This window comes from Pungitius pungitius, chromosome 15 (assembly GCF_949316345.1).
Source record: "Pungitius pungitius chromosome 15, fPunPun2.1, whole genome shotgun sequence".
In the NCBI taxonomy this organism is placed as follows: Eukaryota; Metazoa; Chordata; class Actinopteri; order Perciformes; family Gasterosteidae; genus Pungitius; species Pungitius pungitius.
In genome coordinates, this window is record NC_084914.1 from 4,815,484 (window position 1) to 4,834,450 (window position 18,967).

At 41.7% G+C, this 18,967-nt stretch overlaps 2 protein-coding genes across 6 annotated transcripts in view; one reads left to right on the forward strand and one right to left on the reverse strand.

Annotated features, from left to right (window-relative positions):
• The window catches only part of cacnb2b (calcium channel, voltage-dependent, beta 2b), an 18,203-nt gene extending 14,257 nt beyond the window's left edge, over positions 1–3,946 (forward strand). For all 5 annotated transcript variants that reach the window (XM_037458106.2, XM_037458109.2, XM_037458110.2 and 2 more), the window contains 4 exons: positions 383–534; positions 688–783; positions 1,222–1,395; positions 2,359–3,946. In XM_037458106.2, the coding sequence (XP_037314003.2) occupies positions 383–534; positions 688–783; positions 1,222–1,395; positions 2,359–3,075 (1,139 nt within the window). In that variant the 3' untranslated portion in view covers positions 3,076–3,946. The remainder of the gene's footprint in view (positions 1–382; positions 535–687; positions 784–1,221; positions 1,396–2,358) is intronic.
• Positions 3,932–17,537, reverse strand: LOC119209095 (macrophage mannose receptor 1-like). The gene is made up of 32 exons (XM_037458105.2): positions 17,279–17,537; positions 16,721–17,077; positions 16,463–16,633; positions 15,955–16,110; positions 15,074–15,184; positions 14,686–14,823; positions 14,392–14,568; positions 13,918–14,072; positions 13,658–13,771; positions 12,689–12,804; positions 12,433–12,581; positions 12,143–12,342; positions 11,808–11,920; positions 11,587–11,659; positions 11,133–11,286; positions 10,994–11,032; positions 10,311–10,474; positions 10,143–10,207; positions 9,671–9,771; positions 9,396–9,538; positions 9,137–9,242; positions 8,801–8,928; positions 8,620–8,661; positions 8,186–8,248; positions 7,891–7,993; positions 7,178–7,407; positions 6,815–6,980; positions 6,512–6,682; positions 6,299–6,415; positions 5,630–5,788; positions 5,479–5,505; positions 3,932–5,397 (listed from the first exon to the last, which is right to left on the reverse strand). The coding sequence occupies exons 1-32, from the start codon at positions 17,340–17,342 to the stop codon at positions 5,114–5,116; spliced, it is 4,356 nt and encodes a 1,451-aa protein (XP_037314002.2). The 5' UTR covers positions 17,343–17,537; the 3' UTR covers positions 3,932–5,113.
• Between the last annotated feature and the right edge of the window lie 1,430 nt (positions 17,538–18,967).

An 18,967-nucleotide genomic window follows, 5' to 3' on the forward strand; every position in this document is an offset into this window, starting at 1 on the left:
TGTCATGTTTTTAGTCCTATTCTTTTTTTTCACTTGAATTGAGAATCAGAAAAGGGTTTGTTTGGTTAAAAAAAACATAGAAATATAATATAACTTATTTCCAGATTTACCTTGGGTTTGGCAAGTCTAACCTTCAAAATAAGATATTTCAGAACTTGCTAATTTCTGCATCTGGATTACATTTAAACAGAAAAAAACGCAAATACATGACGTTTGGAACAATTCCATGTATTTGAGGGCAAATTATCATTATAACCTATACAATCTATAAGCTATGGCTCAGTGATATAAAAATATACACCTGTAAGTTGACGAGTTAAAGGTTATGAAGGGTACAAAGTGCACGGCTGATTTTGTTTCCTGCCTCTCTGCGCGGTCACAGCCCAGATCCAGGGGGAGGTGGAGCGCATCTTCGAGCTGGCCCGCAGCCTGCAGCTGGTGGTTCTAGATGCAGACACAATCAACCACCCCATCCAGGTGTCCAAGACCTCCCTGGCGCCGATACTCGTCTACGTCAAGATCTCCTCCCCGAAGGTGAGCTGCGCCGTGTTTCGCCCCCCCCCCCCCCCCCCCCCCCCTCGGTTCCCTCAACATGTCGTAAACCAAACAAACACCGTCCTGTAAGTGGACAAAAGCCATAATCCGCTTTTTGCCTCTTTTTCTTCTCACTCCTTCTCCTCGCTGCAGGTGTTGGCGAGACTGATCAAGACCAGAGGGAAGTCGCAGACCAAGCATCTCAACGTCCAGATGGTGGCCGCGGACAAACTCGCCCAGTGCCCTCCGGTGAGTGTCACCTATGTGTCACCTATCGCTGCGGCAACACTGCACTTCATGTTACATTCATGACAGGATGGATTGTTATCGCGCCGATTATGTATTCGATAATTAAAAGGTTGCTTATGAATTGCTCTGGAGTTGAAGCGCATTGGTAATGACAGGATGGTTTGGTGCAAAATGGAAATACACCTGCAGCCCTGTATCTTTTATGCAGGACCTAACCGGCGATGATATCATCTCCTCATGCACAATATAAAAGAAACCGCATTTAGATCGGCTGTTAAGTGTTTAACAGAGTGAATGAATGTTTCGTTGGTATTTATTAAATCATAGCTAAGGCTTTGCTTTTATGCATTCTACAGATATCCCAATTAGTGTCACCTACAGCTGCTTACTGGAATTTTCTTTTATTTATTCCTGTCTTCATTCTTCATCTCCCCGTAGGAAATGTTTGACGTCATCTTGGACGAGAACCAGCTGATCGACGCCTGTGAGCACATTGCTGATTACCTGGAGTCGTACTGGAGAGCCACCCATCCACCAGAGACGGAGCCCGGCAACGCACTGGTGGCCCAGCTGGCCGTGAACACGCTGCCCAGCAGTCCTTCAGCGCTACCGGTACCTGAAACCCAGACGCACGGCGCACATGTAGAACGACCATGTAGACAATAAGGGGGATGGGATTCATCATCGCTGCTAAATATCTCACCCCACTCATCTCATCCCATCTCATCTCATGTCATCCCATCCGCTCAAACAGTCTGTTGAATGTGTATAAAAAGGTTTGCATAGTGAATTATTGGGAACTTTTGGGAATGATTGTTCTAAGCAGAAAAAAATGCACGGTGTGCTGCGTCTTGCGTACTTGTTTTCATTTTTTTCATTTAACATTTTCATTTCATTTTTCCTCATCCTGCTCCACTGGGAAGTTGAAGAATTGAGATAGGTCTGCCTCTGGTGAGTGAGATGCCTTCAAATGATCCGAGCTTTCAGCCTAGTCATAGAGATACGTCACTGAAGCGTCTAGAAACTAGAAACTAGCTAGAAATCATGTTTATGCAACACTATTGTAAATACTGTCTAAAATAGATTTTAATTATGACGGACTTTCTTTCTAACATTCATTTCATGCTTGCATGAAATTTCTGCGGATTCCAAACTGTACCAGTTGGTTTACGTCCCATCTCCGACTCATGCCTCTAGGAAACCTCGAAAAAAAACAACCTGATCATTAGTTTAGTAAATTGTAGCTTGGTGTTAACTGCCGTTTAATGGCATTGATCAGGTAATCAAGAAAGGTCAAAGTCAAAACCACTTAATTCACTTAAGAGCGAATAAACAGTTGCTGCAGCAGCTGTAGAGAAGCCCCGAGGCAGCAGATCTGTCCGCCTCCACGAGAGAGCGTCCCGACGTCCAAAGAGAAAATTATCATCCAAAAATATGCAAATTGGGGCGACTCAATAGCGAGTGTATGTTTGAGTTTGTGCGATCGGAAACACAACACAACAAAAAAGACAGTTTTAAAATCACATTCTACCAAATAGCAACTTCGTTGATGTACGTCTATTTCACACCTCCCAGGACGACCCCAAAAACAGGAAGTCCGCCGCCCCGAAGAGGAGGAGCTCCCGGGAGAACCACGTAGACCGGGAGCAACCGACCGCCCCGGCACAGGAGCAGAGGGCCGAGGAGGCCCGGAGAGAGGAGGAGGAACCAAAGAGACCCCAGCACACCCGCCACCGCCACCACCACCACCACCGGCGGGTGGAGCGCCACGGCCACATCCAGCACAAGCAGTCTTCCGGCGGCGTGGAAGAGCGCTCGAGCAGCGATAAAAGACACGGGCCTCCCCGCAGGAGGCCACCTGAGGAGAGGGGGGAGGAGCAGGAGGAGGAGGAGGTGGAGGAGGAGGAGCAGGCGGGGGATGTTGGGGAGGACGAGGATGGGACGCGCTATAACCACCGAGGCCACGACCACCACCATCACAACAGCAACCACCACCATCACCGCCAACAACAACAGCAGCAACAGCAGCAGCAGCAGCAGCAGCAGCAACATCGCCGTGGCAACGGCGAGCAGGAGCACAACGAACGCAGCCGCCAGCGCAGGCATCAGCAGCACATCCCGCCGCGGACACAGCCGACGGACCACTACCCCGCGCACAGTCATCACAACCACCACGCCAGGGACAGACACAAGGACAGGGACAGAGAGAGGGACAGAGAGGGGGACAGAGACAGGGACAGGGGTGGAGGTAGAGGGACGCGACAGTGGCACAGAGACTCCTGCATTCACTAGCGACTGTTGTTTCCTCCGCACTGATAGAGCGGCGGGACGCGTTCTGCTTCTTTGTGGGCGATGTTTCTCCGCATTTTTATCTTGGTTTATTTTTAACCTCGGGCCACTCGCCCGGACCTCGTCCTTCCATAAGACAAATCGATTTTGTTAGTCAAGGTGAAGGTGGCGTTGTGCTTGTGCACAACGTATTCGAAAAAGTTGCTATGAATTTATTTCATTCATTATCTCAAGATCCCACGTTAGAATAATGACAACGACTTTCTGGTTGATTGGGTTCACCGAGCTAAAACTAATGCAATCTAATGGTTACAGTGTTTCATATTTTATCGTGTTGATTCGGCTTTATGATAATTCTGGATGATGTACATTGTGAAGCTGCTGAATAGTGTTTAATGGTAGGTTTAAGTATTTTTTTAGTCTACCATCATTGGTCAAAATAGGATTTAAAAAATCCCAACAATTAAAATGTATGTATGTATGTAAATTTATTGACTGATAAATAAATGATTCATCATTGAATCTTAACTTTTATTAGCATAAATGAATGGGCATTATTGTTAAGATAGAATGCGAGACTTGTAAACAAGCATTTAAAGATGGAAATGTGGCTTCTGACATTTTTTAACTGTTTTTGCTGACTTGATAAAGCAAGACTGTAATCTGCAGATTTATTGATAATGACAGTAATCATAGCTTCTCGCCCCAAAATAGTTTTACACAATTAAATAGCTGTGATCTCAAAACAACAGGATGAAATACAATGGTTAAAAACAGCCGTTCTTCTTCTAGCTATCCGCTTGTGTACAGCTAATGCACATTAGGATTATTATATCATTTTGTTTTCTTAAAGTTATACGAGAGGATCTGACACGGCCCCCACGTGTTGCAATCAGTTTAAATCTTCAAAGGCCAACAAGTTATTTCAAACATTCGAAAGAAGAGTCAAACTATTTTTCTACACAGTTCTGAAGGGAAGTCATATGTTGCTTCCTACTTTTCTAAATGGTGTTGGAGCATATCTGTTGATTTGCATTTGCTCTGTCTGGAAGCGTTGGGAAATCTTTTGGTGACCCTGGCTATGTGCTGGATACTCTATGCATCTTCTTGTGAGGAAATATGTTGCTTGAATCTCTATGCATTTGTACATATTCATGATTGCCTTGTTAAGTGGGCGATTTGACCTACTGACCTACTGTTCATGTTGGCTCGGAGTTTACCAAAGACTGAGACGACTCCGGTCCGTTCAAAATGAGTTTCTTCTGGTTATTTGTGTTTTGTACAGCTTTCAGGAGTTTCGTTTTGACAAATATGCATTCTAAAATCATTAAAATGTAAAACAAGGAGTGTGTTCATTTCAATTTTATAACGAGGCGTCAACAGTTTGTTCAGAAAAATTTGCTGTGCGGCTTTTTGAATTACCTCATGTTAGCTACTTCTAACCCCCCCCCCCATTCCCCCATAAGTCTTAATCCAGTATAAGAGATCATTATTCATTTTATTGATCACATTTTCAACATTTTGCACTAATTTGAAATTGGCATGTAATATTTGACTAAATTCATAGGCATACTCAATGATGTTAAAATACATCGACCAAGACGTTAAAGGGTTTTTCTCGCTCTTGTAGCTGCTAAATTATTTCTTATAGCCAAAACCTTTTGTTTATCCTACTTGCCACTCAGATGCGTTTGCAGCAGCCACATAATTGGCCCAATATACAGAACAAGTATACTCATAATGTAATGTAAGTATACTCATGGTCTTCATTTAGAAACATCCTCATCTTAGGGATGAGGAGACCAAACTGCATTAACGGTGTCTAATCAATAACATCACCATAGAAGCCTCTTGGTAAGTTAAACATGATGATGAATACATGAAATAGTTTAATCAAGGTTCAATGTTTTTGAGGGACTATTAGCAACCAGCAGATAAATGTAAAAAAGGATATAAAAGCAAAATCATTTTGTCCGAGAAGCTGCGGACTAAAAATTGAATACAAACATGAGTTATTTAAGTAAAGCGTCACTGAATCCCATCAAACAGAATGCGTCGGCGTTCCCACCAGACCCGGCCCGGGGGGGTTCTCCTCCTCGGCGTCGGCCACCAGTTTACTGGTGTCCACCGAATCATCCCCGACCCGCTCGTTGTTGAAGAAGAGCGGGTTGTCAAAGGTGGACAGCCTTTCAGGGATCGCTAAGCGGCGCCCGGACTTCTTGAAGAGGACCAAGGCGACGACTGTTCCTGCGGCGATCCCAGCGAGGACCAGCGCCGCGGCCAAAATGTTGCGCCTGCGGCTTTTAGGAGGCACCGTAGGGTTCGCTGCAATGGATTCAACCCACAGATGATGAGCCAGAAGGAGCAATTCAGTCAGTTATTATGAGTCAAGGAGATGCGACTTACCCGTTGTCTGTGGCGCCTGTCGCAGTGCTAAAAAGATGACAAACACATGACCAAAGACGTGTGATTACATTAAACTCTAAACGTTCGAATCAATGCGGGGAATGTGTCACACATCCCTGCTCATTTAATTCCAAGAGTACGATGATCTCACTTTTCGTTGTTTTGCAAATGTATCCTCTGTCGTGGTAGCCGGACCCGGTCGTCCATCCGCCATCTGAAGCTAGAATCGATCCGTAACTGTTTCTCGTGTTCGGTCCTTGGCTCCAGTTGGTGTAGTCCATGGCAGCTCTATCCAACCAGCGCCAAATGCCTGGGCACAAATGAGCCTTTTTATTTATTTTTAACAGGTAAAGCATTCCCTGAATTGACTGTACAATTCTTTTTTACAATTTGAATAATACGTTTTACAAATGTTGTTGTATAAGCTAACATTTCCTTTACTATGCTGAATATATTAACTGTGACTGACCCCAAAGCCACAGTCATTAGCACCTGAGGGCCAGCAGAGGAAAATGTAAAGACCTATTATCGCATAATAGGTTCTATTGAGGTTGATTAAAGATAGCAGTAGGGCCCTAAAATCAAGAGAAAAAATACCTGTGTTTTTTGTACTATGAGCACTGCCTTTAATATTAAACACTCATATTTGAAATAGATCAAAGAGATGTTGATGCGTTGATATATTAACAGGCATAAAAGATCAAGCTGCGGTAATTTGTAACTTTGCGGTTTTCAGAGCTTTACAAAGATCAATTTTATTCTTGTTGTCACAATATTGTTTCATGATGTTTTTATGAAAGATAAGACAACTGGACTTTACCTGCGTGGGTTTTGTACAGGCCGATCCAGAACGAGGTATGGCTATCTTTAAATTGTTTAATAGTGTTTTGAATAAATTCTTGCTCAGAAGGATCTTCAATGCTGGCAAGATTTCCACCTTCGAAACAACCAAATAAAAAGCAGTTTGTTTTTTGATTGAACATAACACTCCCGAGTGATTTAAAAATATAAATCAGTCATAGAAATGACTTACCTTGTTTTATACAGCTAGCAGATGCATCCGGCCACTCAATTTCCTCTGTACGAGTGAGGTAACAATAACCCTTAAATGGAAGCCAGCCTCCAGTCCTCTGTGAATAACTTGGTCCTTCTAGGTTGTCGGGGCAATATCCCGGAAAATCACTTGACTCTGTTGGTGCCACGTCTGTGAATAAGCGATGTATTCACGTGAGTTAAATCAACGCGCCGACGTAAGCAAGCGATCAATAGCTCACAAACAATGACGGGAACAGGTGAAGGCGGGATGCGGGTCGAGGTTACATCCAGGGTGCCTCACCTTTAGTCTTCATGCAGATACTGGACTCGGACCTGTTGCAGGAGCCAGTGTTCCATTTTCCGTCTTCAGCCATGTACACACAAGGGAGGTGTGGACTTGGTTCCATTCTTCCCCAATAGGTTGCGGTGATGCGCCAGCCTCCAATGAATCGGAAATATCCGCCAGTCTGAAAGCAAAGATCAAACTGTAATTTGCATAGTTTAGAAACCAGTGGTCTTTTTAATTAACTTTTTAATTAAATTGAAAACTTCTTCCCTTTTCATGCAATTAGGACTGTGTGCTACATCATAGACCTAAAAGTGTCCACATCTATCCCCAACATATTTTTAGGATCTTCAATTTGACCGGCGTTGCGTCCTGTACCTCCAATTTGTTCAATCCAATCCACACGGCACCTTTGACCTGCAAAGCCAGAAGCTCAACAAAGTTCTGTGACCACTGGTTGCGCGGGCCGGCCAGTTGGGCACCGTCCCTTTCACAGTTCTTTTTGGCAGCATCCCAGGTCATTTTTTGTGGAACAAGCTTGAAAGAGTCATTAAAAACGTTGACATAGTCCACGGGTGTTGGTTGAGAGGAGTCTGGGAGAGAAGGATCTGTCAAGGGTGAGAAGATAGACAAGTTTAATTTCATCTTTGAACTCTTTCTTATAGGTTACGTCATGTACAGTTAATCTTTTCATTTTTCTGAAACGAATGAAATATCTCACTCTACCCCCCCAAAAAATCAACAACATCCTGTTTGAATAGGTCTGCATTTAAAATACAATTTTAAACATGTTTTAAAGCAGTCTTCCAACACGTCTCGGTACCTTTAGTATTGACCTAACCCTAACCCTAACCCTTACTATAAAATTAAAAACAGAATTAAATAATAATCCCTGCAAAAGATATAGTAATTGGAATCATATCTTGTTTTCTATTTGCTCTAAAATACACCAAAGGTTTCTTTGCCATGCACTTGTCATACATAATATGCTATGTTTGATAAATTGGGGGACTATGCAATATATACAACATTTGCTAAAGTTAGTATAATGTGAATCATTCTTGGAAATGCAATAAAGAGGTTAAGCTCACCAACGTTTCGTAGACAGACGTATCCGTTGGTGTCATTGCAGGACTTTTTTATCCATTTCCCAATACCAATGGTGTGATCCGTGGTCATTACAGCACATTCTTGCTGTTAAAATACAAAGCGTGGATCAGGTAAAGAGTGCAGGGACTTAACTGAAACTGAATAATATATCATAATATGATGCAAAACCAATGGGATAGCACAGCACAAAATTCTCGATTTTTTTTTCTTCCTTTAGTCATCCATAATTATCGTTATAAAATAACCAAAAATGAAAGTGAGGTCAAATGGTTTTACCTCAGCGCGCAATAGTGAATGATAGCGCATGAAAACATCCGAGTGATGATAGAAATGAGGAGGCTGGAAATGAAGAGCAAGGAATTTAGAAATATAATTAGAAATATTAATATAATATTAATATTAATTATAAACAATTCACAGGCTATAACATAATCATCCTGAAAATTGACAACTGAATCAGCAGGAGACTCCCCTGGTTATTTAAAGAACTCTGAATGTTAAGAAGTCTAAATCAAAATGATCCTGCTTGGTCTAACACAAGGTCGATAAATCGTTAAAATAAGTCGTTAAAAGGTTTCATTCCAAGTCTTCAGTACACTACGATGTTCATTTCATGCTAAACAGAAGATAAAGCAGGGTGTGCTTTTAGCGTGGCTCTTATGTGACAAACAATCGACGATGCTTCAGAATATGTCTGAGGTTGGTTGTACCATATGGCTGAAAACTCTATGGATGTTCTGGGGGCGCTGCAGCTGTAGAGAAGGAGTCAAGTTAAAATGTAAGACAGTGATTTAGAAAATGTACAAAAATGTGTGGTTCATTTTGGTTCAATGCAGCAGGTTTCCTCTTGTACAATCATTATGATGAAGTAAAAGCGTAGTGTCGACTTACAGTAGATCCCCAATTGTAGTATCGTTTTGGTCGGCCGTCCGTCCAGAGAAATGAACCGCCACGTACATTGTACATACCGATCCAGAGGTTCGTTGCAGGGGCCTCAGCCAATTGAGCAGTCAGAAACACTGAAAATGTAACACATGTCATTCGTATGATTAAAGCTTTAAAAAATGGGTGGAAAGCTCTTGGTCAATTTTTAGGTCTACAACCACAACAAAAAACAAAGAAAGAAGAAACCCTCTGCTGAATGGCCACAGGTTTACCTTTTAAGACTTAGTACCTCACATTGCTCTTACCCTTTGATTTCTGTAAAAAATAAATAGTAAAACTAACCTTGCACTTGTCTCGACATGATTGAAGCCAGATTTCCTCCGATTTCTTGGCATTGTGCCTTTGCTCCATGCCACGTCTCCTTTTGGTCGTTAACGATGATGTAACACTACACCGGGAGCAAAATGTGAAATCTCAAACGAGCAGCCGATTGTTTTATCCACAAATGGATCAAAGCTTTTTCCGTTTGAGGGTCGATTGAATGCACCTCAGTCGAATGACACAGGCCAACTATTATAAAAAAAAATATGTGACCTCTGACCTTTGATTCATACTGTTTCCAGTTTTGTGGACAGCCACCTTTTGGGGGAACTGTTGGTGCAACAGTGGCGTTGGCGGATGGCGTGGCACTGCGTTTGCAAATGAACATGTGCTCATCTCCACAATTATAAACGTGCCAGAAGCCTGTAGATAAATTCAAAATACTTATGAGTAGATGAGGAAAAAAAAGATTACTCCCACGTTTACAGTCTGATCTCAGATTACTTCATTAAAGTAATTATAATAAAAGTGTGGAGTCGTCTGTTCAGTACTCACCCATACTGCGGGTTATGACAGCACAATTCTCATCATTGCGTTTGAAAAGAGGTTGATCTTCATCCCACCTTTGAAACACCACCGAAGAACTGTCCATCCAACTTGAGAAGACAATAGAATCACTTAAACAATGTAAAAGCACATCCATTACAAACTCCTACTTTCTTTTCCATATTGTTTTGCTTTTGTTATTTTTTGTTCATACAGATATTCTACATTATGGATTACAGGCAGGCACTCTCCAATCAGCACATCATGATTGTTTTCCAGCATTGTTAAAGCACACAGTCAAATTATATTTTAAGCAGTCAGGAAAGACACTTATTATCCCATTACATATATTATGCATTTTGTCAATTTTGTATTTTTTATGTTATAAATCATTATACTGCAACATCTAGAACAGGGATGCCCACACTGACCAAGTCATGGCGATCTTTAATCCATTAATTATGAATGAAGTCCTACTCACCTGTATGTTTTATCAAGATCCACGTTCAATCCGATCCAGTAAGAGGATGAGCCATATAACTGCATCTAAACAGACAGGTGCACACAGCTTAGCAGCACCCAACCTCGCAGTAATTACCAACGAGCCAATGAGTGATGTCAGCAATGAAGAATACACGTCACGCCTCACCTGTTTCCACAAAAAGACACTTTCGGCTTCACTGTCGATGGTGACCAAATCTGCGTGCTTCTGTTGGCAAAAGCTACGAGCGTCTTCCATGGCCATCGGGTTTCTGTATAAAAAATACTGAGCCCCATTCCACTCGAGCCACCCGTCACCTGTCTTGTTGTAGTCTGGAAACATTCAGAAGAATTTTGGAACGTGTCGCAGTACACGTGCAGTTCTATTGACTGAACAGGGTTTGAACTGACTTTGGCCATCCCACGACTTGAGGTTTCCCTCATCAAGTGAAATATTTCTGTTTCTACTTTGCACATTGCAACATACTGTAAGTTGCAGCTGATGACCTATTGACCCCGGGGATCTCCATACTAGCCTTCTGGTACACCAATGAGGTTCACCGTTGTGGCTTTGAATAAAATATCTCAGCAACTGTAAGGCTCACCATGAATTGGATTTTTCAAAATGCATTTTAATGTATTTTAAGTATTTATTTAGTTCCCACAATGCCGCTTGCATTGGCTCTGTGCGTGCTCTTGCAGTGTGACGTTTGATATTTAAATGTGTGACTGTGTAGCCACAAATACTAAAAGGAGAATTAACCCACAGAGATGTAATAGCAGCATACAAAAAAGCATACCTATAGGTTTGGGCTGAGTGGGTATTTCCTATGCTTTTTACTGCCAACTTACCAGGAGTAACTGGGTCTGGAGGCGGATCTGGAGTGACTCCTGAAAAGACAAAAAAAATTAAGATTAAATCATACTCCCAAAACGAGCCGATAGTGGACAGGGCTTGGTTGCATGAGTAACCATCCAAAGCTCCTTTCACCTGCAGGTATCTGGCACAGCCAATCAAGGTACGTCTCACAGTGCAGGTCGTTCCAAGACCCACTTTCGCTCCGCTTATCCGTATTCACTGAAGCGCAAGATTCCACGTTGTTTTTATTGTTTGGCTCGCCATCTTCCCAGTGTTGGAACTGCAGCTGTAAGTAAAACAAAACAAAATTCAATTAGTAGTTTTTTTTTAAAATTCCGGGAAAAATGATTTTTTTAGGCCAATCGAAGAAGTTCGCATCGCACTGGTTACCTGCACAAAAAGCCAATTGGATGTATGCAATATAGTTTAAAATGCAATATAAGAATATAGGCTCTCTGGGCAACACTAGTATAAAAACATTTTTTTCAATTAATCTCAATAAAACAAACATTGCCTTTGAAACGAGGGAACCAGAGGGTCAAAATGAAAACTGCAGACATTTTTGAGTAGGAAAATGTTAACTCACAGGGGACCCATCGCTCCACACGTAACCGGTGACGGAGTCGGGGGCGCTCAGCCCAATCCAGGCTACAGCGGAGCTATGGCGGACAATTATTATAGTGTATGATTATTCTATTGATGATATATACTGTACGTAAAGCACTGTCCTCTGCTCGACCTTCATCCTCAGCTGCAAACAGGGGTAATGATTCTATTTTATTGGATATGTAAGAGGTCATACTGTACCGGGGGGGTAGTGCCTGTTGCTCGTCAGCGCTGTGGATGCTGAGCAGGTCTCCTCCGATGGCCCGGCAGTAATCTCTGGCCTCAAACCAAGTCATCCTTGGGGTTCTAAACAACTTGACCAGAGGAAAAAGATGGTTGGCAGCTTTTCACAAGCAAACAGTATTTTCATTTCTTTACATTTGATGTGTGTGTGCCATTAAAGTAGACACACACACACACTATCTCTACACAAAACAGAGCTATCCATCAACACATTTCATTTTTTTTGTGGGCTATATGTGCATTTTTGCAGTAGGAAAATTAATTTTTAAAAAAGGTTTTGGGACATGGGTCACCTTATAGCAATAGTTTCTTAATCCAATTCGATTCCAGTCCTCTGCACACCTGGGAGGGGCAGCAGTGGGTGGTGCGGGAGTTAAGACGGCCCCCTCCGCCAGGTGTTTACAGATGTATTTCTGCTTATTGATACAGGGAAGCACATCCCAGAGGCCGGCAGAATAACCGGTTGCCATGGCAACACATCCCTGGCTATGACCTTGCATCGTTAAAGGAGAAGTGAGGAAACGTCAGTCACGGCACCACTTTTGTACAAATCTCACTGATGGAGTTAAACTTTTCTCCTTACCGGGCATTTCAGCGTTCCAGTGAGTAAACTTCACTGAACCTCTGTTGGTCCACATAAACTGATCGATGTTTTCCTGATTTGAAAGTCCTATCCAGAAGTATTTCTCTGATCTCAATCCCACCAGGCTGACAAGGAAAGCATTGTCCACCCTGGAAATGTTTACATGTTAATGAGCATTAGATCTCTTTTTCTTGTTCTACGTACGTACATGTCAACGAGCGTTGCTCAAAACTTTTCAAGGAAAATATGTTTTTACCTATTTGAGACATCTGCTAAGTAAGAATGTGAACTTTTGCACTCATCCTTGGCTTCATCAAAGGTTTTGGTCTGCATTCCAATAAAGTAGCAGTAAGAGCCATGTCTTTTCCACCCCTGGATTATTGGGAAGAAAAGTAAAGAAAGTTTATTGATTGCAGACATGATATTTCCTAATTAGTAGTTAGTTCATTTTTAAAAACGGTAATAAGCGACAAGTAAACATAAGCATGGGTATCCAATTGCTTAAAACGTTTTCAAACCTTGCTATACTATGCCATATCATATTTCATATGATAATATCTAGTGCTGTCAGTTAAACACATTAACAGTGAGGTTATTGCAAACCCATTTTAACAACGTCACTTTTTTGGATAAAGCCAGGCACTTTTCCATGATGAAAAGAGCATTAAAATGAATTTAAAGTAATGGAACAAAATAAATGAAGGGACATTTAACATAGATACAAATTTTGCGATTAATTGTGATTCATTTTGAGTTAACTATGACATGGATGTGATTAATCACAATCAAATATTTTAATAGTTTGACAGCACTAATAATATCTTATTATCACTAGAATCCCAAACAGTATGCATTACATCTTGGTCAAAAAATCACAGCCAGAGAAAATTACAGAGCATCATAAAGTTTGACATTTTGTTTGATACAGCGTTAATGCAAACTTTTTCGACCAGGGAACTCTACTTTACAACATGCTGAAACCCATACAGAATAATTAGGAACATGAACTCTCATTGGAGGCTGTTAAAATAAGTTTTGAGAAATGATCTTTACTGTGCTGAAGACTAATACAAAGAAAGGAAAGGGCAAAAATCTCTTTTGACCAATAAGAAATGACAAAGTTTGGTTGAAGTTCAGCTTTACACAAAAGTCCAACTCTGGTGATCATTTCAGGAACTAAATAAACAGTTTTTCACTAGGTGAAAAATAAATACACTCAACACACCGTTTTGCAGCCGGCATCCTGCTGCACTTCATCTCCAGTGGGTTTTGAAGAACTCTTCTTCATACAGATGGAGCCGTGTCTCTCCTCACACGAACGGTCCGCCCAGTTCCCGTTCTGCAAAGTCAAATGTGTGGAGACGCTACGTAATGGAACATAAACTCAACTCTTTAAACCACTTCAGACATGTAAAACTGACAATGTAATTTAACACATGCACAGTTAATAAATGTATTGTGGACAATCACAAAGGGGATTCTCACCTCTCCCCTGATGAGAACACAGTCAGTTATGTAACTGGAGGGCGCAGGGTTTACATATTCCCAGCTAGTGAAACTGACGGTGGAGTGGTCGCTCCAGTCAAACAGCCCCTCTGTCTTCCTGTCATTAAGTCCAATCCACAGCTCATCAGTGGATTCTGCAGAGATGGACAAAATAATGATGCGTTGTGACAATAACTGTAAATAGAGTGTGGATTTTCCTTTGTTAGGCTTGATTTTAATCTCATGTACCAAAGACAGAACACACATAGGTTCGTCCTCTGTACAATAGTGAGGTGTGGTAGAGCTGTTTGTACTGTTAGCGGCATTAGCATTAGCTGTATTCATGTGATAAGCAGCCGTTTTAGACCACCACCTGTAGCTGATCAATAAACGTGATGGGATCGGTCATCTTTCAACGCACGACAACGAATGACATTCGATTGTACGTTCTCCTTTCATTCTATCTGAACGTACCATATCCAAGTTGAGAGATGACAAAGCTTTGGTCCTCCACATTGCGGATGCTGACCAGGTTCCCTCTTTCATTATCACACTCTCTCTGAGCATCAGTCCATGTCTGCTGAGTACGATTGAGATGGAAGCAGTGACCATTGTAAAAAATCCAAGGTCTGGAACAAAATCCTCTCACACCTGCCGATCATAAAAACAACAAAGAAATACGGACTGAGGTACAGAGACTCTATGAAGTGTAGAAATGCTGTTCTGAGGGGATGTGTACTGTCGAATAGAATAGATATTGGTCTTTACCTTGTGCAGGCAGTATTTCGGCCGCTTTACTGTAGCAAATGTACCCAAGTTTCTTGCTGCAAGGCGAACTTTGCCAGGAGTACTGGACAGCAGGATCAACTGTTCCACAGCTGTGTCCCGGACTAGGAAGTGGATGTCCTTGAACAAGATAACGGTTGGACTTGTCATTGTTGGTTTTGCAAACATCCTCGTATCAGCGGCCATATTTGTCTAGATGTTGTACACTTGCAGCTCTGTTTAACCACAAAGCTTCAATCTTCACTTTACAGTTTATTTACAGATGTAACTCTACACTGGACCATATATGTTAATTAAAACATTTTTCAGGCATATTTTTAACATATTACTTTAGTTTAACATAATTGGAAAAAAAGGGGGAAAAATGTACCTGAGTCCCATTTCATGTAGCGGAAAGGTCTCCCATTGGACCACATCCAGCTATGTTCTGGATCCAGGATCAGCCCAGTCCACATCTTACTGCCACTTGTACCTAATAGTGCTGTTGGGGCAATGATAAACAAATACTAGAAAATTCCACCGAAATTTTAAGAGTGTGGCCTAGACTGCCCGCAGATGTTGCAATATAGACGCATAACTCGTTGGATAAAAGGTTCAGCAAAATGAAATGTAATGCAATATAAAATTCAAAGCATTGGGATTTCTAGCTCTTTGAAACGCAATGATAAACCCACTAACACCTAAAAAATAAGTAAATCCAGCAGTTATTTCTAATCTAAAGGATTTTAAAATGCCCAAGTTGTACACTGATGGCATTGCAGCTCTGAGCACACATTGTATAAGCATCAATCACTCCAAGTAAAAATATCCAAGAGAAAATAAAAAAATACCGTCTCATAGATTTAAACACGTTTTTTACAGAATGAGAAGTACAGATTTGTGAGCATACTCTACACAGGTGATGAACTAGCTTTTTTCTAACAGCAGATATGTGACATAACAGAGAGACACACTGACAGAGAGGAGGGGAAACAACCGCGTCACCTCAAGTCATCTGTTTATGTACGTGCACGAATCAGCCACGCAGGCAAGTGAAGGCTAGCCACAAAGGTCAGCTAGCTAGCTGATGACATGTTTTAGCCACTTGTCAGCAGTTTGGTCTTTCGCAACACAACCTTTTCAGTAAGGCTCAAAGTTCTGGACACAATAGTTTCCATGAAAATATATCATCACCAGAAATGCTAATAGTGTCGAAGAGAGCTTAAAATTTCCCCTTTATCAAAACGTCCATCGTAGTCAGTGTGCTCTCACCTGTGACGTAAGCCTGCTGGTGAGGATCAGTGATACTGAGCAGGGAGGCACCCTGCTGTTTGCAGCTGGCCTCGGCCTGTGACCACATCAGCGCCGACTGGGTGTTGAGCTGGTAGTAGGCTCCTGTTGTTGGGTGGATGGTCCAGCCTTCTTTGGCTGTGAACAGCAAAATCTGGAAATGTATTGTTTGCTTCAAAGTTTAACACGTTATGCCCGTACGTGTTTTTGTCTTAAAGGATGCGGTTGATTAACTTTACACGGATCAGCTACCATGATTTCAAAAATGGAAACTATTAGGATGGACCTTAACCCCTCTTCCATGGAGAGCATTATGTCTCAGCAGCTTGAAAAATGGTACATTTACAGTGAGGCTAGTTGAGTCCATTAAGATAAGTTTGACTTTAGATTTTCTATGCTAATTTTAAAGGAAAATATATTGTAATTGTAAATATGGCCCAATCCCTGTGTAGGGTTAAATGGAATGTCCACTTTCCCAGGAAGTACTCACAAGTCCTCGGGCAGTAACCCCAGCGTTCACTTTGGTATTTGGTCTCGACTGCACACCACGGCCTCTTTTCTGGCGAGTCGACCGTGGTGCAGTCTGTGTACCACTGGTCCTGGTACTGGAAGGGAAACATGCACGGCAGTCCAGCAGCATTTCCACCGATTGCAAAGAGCTCTAAGACGTGGTGAGCAGAGATTACAAAGATTTTTTTTTTTTTTAAGTACACAATTGCTTTTAATCAACCCCGTTTTTACACCGTACCTCTGTATGTTCTCAAACAAGCGCCGCTGGACGTCCCTGAAATGGTGAGGTGGTTATTGGGCCCGACAGTTTTGGAGAGAACTGCCGTGGAGTCCGCATTGAGCTCGATGTAAAGCTCTTGGTCCTTGAGGGCGAGCAACGTTCCGTTCTTGCATTCCCACTTTTGGAGGTCGCTCTTTTCGTCACATTCGCCGAGGTTAATTTCACTTCCCACAGTTTTGCCCTGCGCGGCGAGGCACCTTTTCCTCAGTGGAAGCAGAAGTCGGTCATCGGTTGTCCAGCGTATGCCGTTGCAGATGTTGTTTGTTTTAACCAAACAAAAACCAGTGTCCTTGTTGGTGAGTTGAAATGGTAAATCTGTTGAGAAAGACAGAAATACACAAACAAAAATGTATTTTGACAACCACTACCTGCGAATTATCAACAATATCAACAACTGTAGTTGAACTGTAGCAAGAAACAAGGGATGAATTGAACCAAGCGGACCCACACTAACACACAGACACAATAGCCTCGGACAAAGAGTCTCAAAAACACCTCACAGTTGAAATACCGTACCATCCGATGCCAAACATGGTAAGGCCTGGAAGAGGAGCACCAAGGCTGTGCAGGTAATCTTCATTGCTAGTGTCAGTTATAGAAATCTTTATCCATGCATTTCTCACGAGGAACGCAAGAGCTGTGTGAATGATCGTCGAAAGTCCATCTCGATCTGACGGATCCCGTCTGGAAATGTCGTAATGCCTTTTATTTCTCTAGTATCAGACTTTTTTTCGTTATAAATCTTTTTTTTAGACCGTTTTTTAAAACCGGAACCTGAAAGCGGATGTTTGCACATTTGGCCGTTTCATTGACGTACGCATTCCCAGAACACGTTGGTGTGTGCATGTGTCATTTGTCATTGCATAATTAACAGCAGGCGCAGTGGAAAACAAGAAGTCCGGTGATCCCGCTTCAGTAACTGAACTCTTTAGTCCACATAGACCACAGCAAAACATTTAGATGGACAAAGATAAATGCAATAATTCAATAGCAAACAGATCTTGATTAATTCAGGCAAAACTATATTTAATCCTCAAACTCTTTTATAAACTGTTTAGCCTAATAGTTTCATTTACTTCCAATCACATACATCTTCACTAAAACTCTTCTTTTTTTTAAAGTTCTTCATGAAATCAAGTCAACGTGGGTGAGGATGAGATTTACAAATGGTCATTTTGAGGGGGGAGGTATTCCTTTATAAATAAAACAGAGTAGTCAGCACACCGAGTAGCTGTCATGAAAACGGTTGCTTTGCTGTGTAACGATTTGAGCATTTCAGCCTGAAACGCTCCTTTAATCACACATATCTGAATGCACATGCAATAGTTTTAAAAAGTAAAAATGAATTCAAAATAATTGGATGTGGGACTTTTTGATAAAGAATTCCTTGTATGTTCAAAGAGGAAGTGGCTCCTGTGAATTTGGGAAGTGAGCCTTGGTAGCATCCGTGTTGCGTAAGAAATCATAGTCAACAGGTTGGGAGTGCTGGGAAAAATTGCTGAGTAGACACAACCATCATAATAACTCACAGTATTCAGTTCATTAAACCTGTTAAAATTCACAATTTGTGGAACTGGCTTAAAAACTTGCTGGAGTACTGAAAACTCTGCAATCTCCTCCAACTCTAACAATCTGATCCTTTCATGTAACATAGCCATCTGGTATGGTGGGGGGGCATTCTAGCATCTACTGCAGTGGTTAGTCCACTTAATGCTTGAGTAAAGGATCCATAAGGGGCGGTGTTATTGGAGTTAAAGTGCAGCACACTTGGCCAAACATAGCACACATTCTTCCCTTTTTTTGCATCTGAGTCGTCCTGTTTATGGTTGTGGCCTCATATTGTATGTGTGTTTTGGTCTAGAGCTTTTTGCCTTGAAAGTGTCAACGCGTTTGACTGTAAAAACGCCACTATCCCATGTGATGTATGTACAACAGTCTGGTGTTCCATTATTGACTGGGCTGTTTAAGTCAATGCTTTGCCAATGGTGGCTATGTTCCTGATGCACATGATGAGGTCCCCTATCTCCACATTATCTAGTTTGCCACTATCAAAAATCTTCGATCTGTGCTCCCCACCCCTTTTGAAATAGAACAGAATTCAGAAATCTGAAATTTTTTATCAAAATCAAATCAAATCAAAATAAAAAAATGACTTTTTATTCCCTCGTATCAGACTTTATTATTTATTTATAACCGGAAACCTCA